Source organism: Physeter macrocephalus, chromosome 7 (genome assembly GCF_002837175.3).
Source record: "Physeter macrocephalus isolate SW-GA chromosome 7, ASM283717v5, whole genome shotgun sequence".
NCBI classification, from domain to species: Eukaryota; Metazoa; Chordata; class Mammalia; order Artiodactyla; family Physeteridae; genus Physeter; species Physeter macrocephalus.
The window spans coordinates 35,619,786-35,627,555 of record NC_041220.1 but is presented as its reverse complement, the minus strand read 5'-3'; the positions used below and the strand labels follow the sequence as shown (position 1 = coordinate 35,627,555).

At 42.8% G+C, this 7,770-nt stretch overlaps 1 protein-coding gene across 1 annotated transcript in view; it reads left to right on the top strand.

The window, feature by feature from the left end:
- RNF175 (ring finger protein 175) overlaps positions 1–7,770 on the top strand; it is a 73,895-nt gene that overhangs the window by 50,088 nt on the left and 16,037 nt on the right. Inside the window, 3 exon segments of the mRNA XM_028492553.2 lie at positions 1,817–1,950; positions 5,209–5,276; positions 5,279–5,309. Coding sequence (XP_028348354.1) covers positions 1,817–1,950; positions 5,209–5,276; positions 5,279–5,309 — 233 coding nt within the window.

Genomic DNA, 7,770 nt, shown 5'->3' with positions numbered 1-7,770 from the left:
AAAAAAAAAAAAAAAAAAAAAAGTATAGAATAAATATCCATGAGTCCATAGTGACATAAATAAATGATTGGATAGATAAATTAAATAAATAAATAAATAAATAGAGGAGAATAGACAAACCTCCTATGGAGAAGAATTCCTCATAATTTATGTAGATACTCCACCCTTAAGAAGGTTGTGTGGTTAAATGTTATGTGTCAACTTGACTAGGCTCTGGTGTCCAGTTGTTTGATCAAACACCAGTCTCCGTGTTGCTTTGAATGTATTTTGTAGATATGATTACCTTTAAGGGAAAGAAAATACCCTTGAAAATATGGATGGGTCTTAGCTAATCAGTCGAAGGCCTTAAGGGCAAAAACGGAAGTTTCCCAGAGAAGAAGGAATACTGCCTTAAGTCTGAAATAACTCTTTGCAGCGTTTACAGCCTGCTAGCCTGCCCTCCAGGTTTCAGACTTCCCAGCCCCAAGTCTTTAAAATGAGTCTCTCTCTCCCTCTCCCTCCCTCCCTGGCCTCCCTCCCTCCCTCCGTCTCTCCCTCCCCCTCTCTCTCTTTCTCTCTCTCTCCACACACACACACTCATGCATATCTTATCAGTTCCATTTCTCTGGAGGATGCTGACTAATACAGACGTGGAGCATAACATAACTTCCCACTGCTTAAGTGTGGGCTGCTCATGGTGATGATGATTTCCTTCCAAAGAGTACAGTATAAAGAGAAGTAAAAGAACGAGTAGCTTTATAGTGGAGAAATTTGACGACCACTACCTCAAGCTAGGTGATCAAGGTCAACATCAACAGTGACGTCATGCTGACTGCATGTACCCTTGCTACGGTGTGGTAAGGATGGCACTTCACCTCTGTTATCTTCCCCCCTAAAACCATAACCCCAGCGTAATCAGGAGAACAAACATCAGCTAAATTCCAATTGAAGGACATTCTACAGAATACCTGCCTCCAAAACTGTCAAAGTCAGAAAAAAACCAAAGTCTGAGAAACTGCCAAAGCCAAGAGGAGCCTAAGGAGACACGATAATTAATGGTATCCTAGGTGGGGTTTTGAAACAAAATAAGGACATTAGGGGGAAACTAAGTAATCTGAATACAGTATAAACTTTATTTCATAATAATGTATCAATGTTGGCTCATTAATTGTGACAAATGTACCATACTAATGTAAGATGTTACTGATAGGGGAAACTTGGTACGGGAACTCCGTACTATCTTCGTATCTTTAAGTTTAAAGCTATTATAAAATAAATATTTTATCTTTAAAAAAAGCTTCTGAGACATTCTAATGTGCTGCCAATGTTGAGAATCACTCCTCATCCGCAGCCCTGGGGAGACACAGTGTCTTAAATTAGGGTTCTGGACGCATTGCCTTCTAATAGGATTAGTCTGTGTGCTCCGTATAATTATATTAATTATATTAAAATTAATTGAAAGATACTTAGATGCCTGGGTTTACTCCAGATCTATGAATCAGAGTCTCCAGGAAAATAAAGGGAAGGGTCAGGCTCTGGGTGAGCTTAACAAGCTTCCCATGAGTCTGAACTTACAGCTCTGGATAAAAACTGTTCCTCTCAAAGGATTCCTTGGTGGGGAGGTTAGGTAGTTATAATTAGCGATGTGCTTTGGGTCCATTTGGGGTTCAGTGGGGTTTTGCCTAGAAACCTTTACCCCACAGTAGCATTGTCCCTATGGGAAAAAGTGTTTCAAGTGCTAAACCAACAGAGAAACAGTAAAGACTATGCTCCCAAGCCTGGCAGTGGCTTCCCTGTGTTCCGAGAATGGTGGTGCTCTGTGCCTTTCCCCCAACAGTTCTACAGAGTCAGTGGGAGGCCCACCAGGAACTTGTCAGACAACATCTGTGCCGTCTGTGGGCAGCAGATCGTCGTGGTGCTCAGTGAAGAGGGACTCATTGAAAACACCTACCAGCTTTCGTGCAAGCACGTGTATCCTTTTCATGGGAGACCCTTTGGTCTTCATCAAGCCAGTGCCAAGAGGCAATTTTCAGATAACCTGTGTCGGGCGTGGCAGATAGCCAGTCAGGGAAGACTGTCTCATCACTTCCCTCCTCCTTCCTTTCCTCCCCTTGCCCCCACCCTCTGCCTTGCTTAACACTCTTCCCCAAACCCCAAGCCTTTATCCCCCCACCCATCTTCTTTTTGAGACTTTCTGGCAATCCCTGCTGCATAATGAACTGCTCTTAATTAGCAGGAGGTGAACCTCCTCCTCCTCCAGGAATTTCTTTTTTAAAAAGGAATCTTCATGCCACACAGCCAGGAGGGCTGCAGCATCTGTGCAGAGGCTGGCTGGGAAAGCTGGCAAAGCTATGAGTGAACAGGTAGCCAAGAAGGAAAAGAGAGAGAAAGGGTTGGGGAATGAAAAACAGAGTGAACTTTCAGGTGCGGGGAGGAACTCAGGACTCTCCAGGTGGAGCCCGTGTCTGAGTCTCACAGAACAAGAATGACAAAGTGGTGTTCTTTGCCTGGAAATAATCCTTAGGAACCCGCTTGTGTCAACAGTGGTGATGGGGGAAGCCAAGTATCAGCTTTGGTCTTGAAAAGAGGATAACGCCACAGGCAGCAGGACACCTTAAGTTACACAAGGAGGGACCAAAACGTGAGCACCCAATTCTTGGACTATTTGGTTCCTCTGCCTATGGGCTGTACCCCAAATCGCTATCTAGTGGCTGAGGGATATTTAGGTATTAGGGACCAGACCAGCCTGGGCCTGGAAACCAGCATCCTGTGGGACTCCAGTCACCGTGAGGAAGATCTCCACTGTGCTGAAAGATGCTGAGGTCAAGAGCCCAGCAGCCTGCCCTGCCTGAGCAAGTAACTCTGGATACCAGAGTTGTGTTTGCGTTGGCCAACAAGCAGTAATTTTTTTTTTTTTTTTTTTTTTTTTTGCGGTACGCGGGCCTCTCACTGCTGTGGCCTCTCCCGTTGCGGAGCACAGGCTCCGGACGCGCAGGCTCAGCGGCCATGGCTCACGGGCCCAGCCGCTCCGCGGCACGTGGGATCTTCCCGGACCGGGGCACGAACCTGTGTCCCCTGCATCGGCAGGCAGGCTCTCAACCACTGCGCCACCGGGGAAGCCCAACAATCAGTATTTTAATTTTTTTCTTAAGAGAGGGAAAAGAAGGCATCATTTCTCTTTATTTTATAGTACAATATCAATTTTATAATATTGCTATGCACTCAGTCAGTTCAAAGCTCTGGCATTATGAGGTGGTTAAACCATCTGTCTTTTGCCTCTGAAGCCCACCTAACTCAATCAGTAATACCCTAGATGTGCAGCACTCATGATCTGATTCTGTTTAATCTGGACAGATTCCATTTATTCAATCCTGAGAGTCAAAAACTGGACCAAATGCATCTGAAATGTATTATTCCAACATTTAAGTCTCAACATTTTAAGGTGAGAAACACAAAGATACCCCATGTGGAAGTCTATGTGGTTTCTCAGTGTGATACCTTTCCCAAAAAACTATCATCCTTAGTAGAAATTTTCCAAGTCTGGTCCTAGTTTTAAATATGATTTACTTTTCAAATGTTGGAACAGAGCCCCTTCTGCCATTTGCAAGTGGAAGTATTTCTCTTCACCTTTAAAAGCCCTTAGGGATTGTTGTGCATGTGTGCATATGTAATCGAAAATGTAGTCACCTTTCAATTTGCTTTGCAGGGAGTATTATTAATGGCCCATTTTAGCATGAGTCATATTAACAAGGAGTGGGCAAACCGGAATCATATTAACAAGGGGGCAGGAATCTGAGTCTGGCTCTGCGGCAATTCTGCCAGTGTGGAAGCTTTGCAGATGAGATTTTGAAGATGAAAGAATATTAAAGAGGAGATGGACATTTCGATGCTGGCTCGATGACCCCTGAACTCCACACCTATCTGGAAGATGGGGCTGTACTCCAGCCCTTTTGAATGAAGAGCTGTATGGGTTTTGATTCAGAATCTTTGTTATAATACACTGTACGTTACCCCAAGCATGTTGCAAAAGTGACCCCAACGCCAAGAACATAAAAGAGTGGGAACCCTTAGTTGCGCGCAGATCTAATATTGAGGAATCATCTACATGGCCTTGACTTGCCTCCACCTTCATACCTTCCGTCTGTTAGAGAGGGAACATCATTGTTGTTCACACAGGTGTGTAGCAGGCCAGACAGAACATCGTGTGATCTTGATCCAGAAAGCCATACTGGGGTCAACGACTGTAGAAATAAATCAACATGATGAATCTCATTATAGTTAATCATTTTACCCAAATCTATAAGCTGTGGAATCTGGGGGAAATACATTTGCAAATGTAATCGGTTTTGAATGATTCATTCAAATATGTGTTCAATAAATAGGCACTTAGGCACTGTTTAAGGTGCTGAGCACAGAGATGAATGAATCATGGTCCCACAGGTAACATATTGCCCAGGAGAGACATGTAAATACACAGAAAGTCATGACACAGAGTGACTTGTGCTCTGTAAGATTCCGTCCCTGGTGCTGCAGAAAAACATACAGTTCGCTGGCAACTTTGGGACCAAAGGGTCAAACTTTCTGGACAAGGGGTTGTATACAACTGAATCTGTAAATGCCTAGAGTTTTAGATGTTCATTATAGGTTTATATTCTATTAAAAAATAACTGGCCCCTTATCAGTAATAAAAAGTTGAGAAAAAACTTATGAAGCTGACAGAAATATTTGTACAAATTCTTGATCACAAATAATTTAAACTTGTCTAGTGCCTAAGACAAGTCTGGTTACATACATAGTAGGTAGTGAGTGGGTGCACAAAATGCCGAATGGAGAGATGCTACAGTAAACACAGAAAAATGCATGATAAGCGAGACAGAGAAATACAATGATATGTTTACGTAAGACATTCCTGTAAAAAAGCATGTCCACATTCTTTGTCTAATTTAATCACAAGAATCGAGTGAGGTAAGAACACGTAAGGCCAAGAAGATCAGTAAATTCCTCAGGGTCATAAACTATTGCAGCTCTGACTCCAGGCTCCTCTGGGACTTGGTGGTTCCCTTGTCCTGCAGAATCTCCCTAAGAGAGTGATGGACACAACTGAGTCATAACCGAGAGCCATTCCCACCTCCACCACTCCGCCCTACAGGTAGGATCACTTCCATTACATCATCATGAAGCAGACCTTGCCCTTTAGTATCCAGAAGCTTCCCTAACAAGATCCCTAAGCTTTCATGAATTCTGCATCCGAGGTTGGTGTATTGTTGGTAAAAAGCAGACATGCCCTTACTGCAAAGAGAGGTCGATTTGAAGAGGATGATCAATAACCTGTATCCTTTTTTATAAAGTTATGAAATATTATCTTAAATGTTTTTCTGGAGATGTATTCTTTAAACTTTCCTTATCTTCATTATAGGTACAGCAGAAAACATTCTGTTCTCCCTAACCACCTATTTCAAAACAACTTTCTGGTTTCTTTTCTCCCCTGTGCCTACGTTACCATTCTAGTTAGGAAGTTAAATGCCAAAAAAGATACATTCTACTCTTTATATTCCACATATTCCACTATTAGGGCTTTAGTGGAAATGTGATGGGACATTGCAAAAGATAGGTGAATATATGGAAGGATAAGATAGGTAGGTAGGTAGGTAGATAGACAGACAGACAGATATAGATATAGATAGATAGATAGATAGATAGATAATAGATAGATAGGCAAACAGATAGAGAGATGATAGGTAACAGGTGGATGGTACGAGTGGGTGGGGAGACAAATAGATTCGAATTGAAATTGTAAAAGCCCCAAATGTGAGCTAGAATAGAAAAGTATTTTGAAGGTGTACCAAATTGTTTTATTTCCAGACATGAGTAGGGGTTCTTTTCCCCTGAATTTTGGCTTTTTTAATTCCTCGCTACAGCTCATCTTTTCTTAGGCTAACCTGAGTAATAATAATATTGAAAGGAGTGAACGCCTACTACAGCTTTGCTCGGCACATAGCAGCAAAAGGATTTTTACAGACAGCGGGGATCCCCAACTGAATAAACCCAAATCCCCTTAAGGTCCCAGGAAGGGAACATCCCCATCCAGAGCTGACTACAAAGACTTAGCCCTCAACCCCCCACTGGCCCAAGACCATAGTGTATGTCTCCCAGGGGCGTAAATGGAACTAAAACATATCCCCCCTTGAGCAGAAGAGCACTGAGGGGATGGTTTCCGCCTGCCAAGTACTCGCTCTTGTCCTAAGTGACCGCCTTACTGCTCCTTCTGAGTTCCAGTCACCTGCATTCACAGTGCTGAAGGAGACCCCCACCCTGCGCCCTGTCCCGCCGACTCTTCAAACCCTAAGTGTTTAGTTTGAACCGGCAGCCTTGGCAGCAACGCCCCCATCTCTGGGGAATGCAAACCAAGGAAGGACTTGCAAGCAGGGCAGTGGAGGAGGCAGCGTGCGTGGGCCCCTGGATCTCGGAGCCACACGCCAGCAACAGACAGCACCCTCTGGGGCCACCAGCTCCCTTCCCAGGCCTGGCCTTCCTCGCAGAGTCCGTTCGAGGCAGGCACAGGCAAGGCTGAAGGCCTGTCATGCACCTTCCTCTCCTCCACTCATCCTAACACGAGTCCAGAACAGCTTTTGGTTAATAACTTACTTATGAAACTGCAGTACATCAATCTTTGTTATAAAATTGGTGATATGATCATAAATGTCACCTTAACAATCATTTAAATAACAAAGGACACTTGGTTTCTCTGAGAGAAAGAAATGGTCTTGAGAGAAGAAACTTTTGAATACTACAAGTACTCTTTTTTTTTCCCTATGAGATACAGAACTTTATTTCTGAATGTAACATCCTAACAATCGTCATTCTTCTAAGGCAGCTAAAGAAATACATGTACTCTTTATTGAGACTCAGTGTAAGATAAAAGCTACCTGTGAAAAATCTGCCTTTCTGTGTGGAACATTGCTAACAGAGATACCGGGTATTAATTAAGTTCCCTTAGTACAATTTATCAAAGATACCAGGATAACGTACGTATTATCTATGAACTAATGTTTTTCTTTGTAATATGCAATGAGTTCCCTCTGATGAGCTGACGGCAGGAGAGCCCAGAGCTGTTTTTGCTCACTACAGTAGTTCCCATTATTCTTGGTTTTCCACTGTAACCATTCCCCCCTTTCCTCTTTTTTTTTAGTATGTGACCCTTGCCTTTTATTCTTCTTTGGGATTATGATATTTGGGGATTTTAAAGTGGATGGATTCGATTTATTTTTGGAAATTAGGTGTAGTGTAAATAACAATGACTATTTCTGCTACGTGGCTGTAGGTAGAGTAACCTACTTAACTGAGATTCAGCTCGGAGCACACACACTTTTTTTTTTTTTTAACATCTTTATTAGAGTATAACTGCTTTACAATGGTGTGTTACTTTCTGCTTTATAACAAAGTGAATCAGTTATACATATACATATATCCCCATATCTCTTCCCTCTTACATCTCCCTCCCTCCCACCCTCTCTATCCCACCCCTCTAGGTGGTTACAAAGCACGGAGCTGATCTCCCTGTGCTAGGTGGCTGCTTCCCACTAGCTATTTATTTTACATTTGGTAGTGTATATATGTCCATGCAACTCTCTCACTTTGTCCCAGCTTACCCTTCCCCCTCCCCGTATCCTCAAGTCCATTCTCTAGTAGGTCTGCATCTTTATTCCTATCTTGCCCCTAGGTTCTTCATGACCATTTTTTTGTTTGTTTTTTAGATTCCATATATATGTGTTAGCATACGGTATTTGTTTT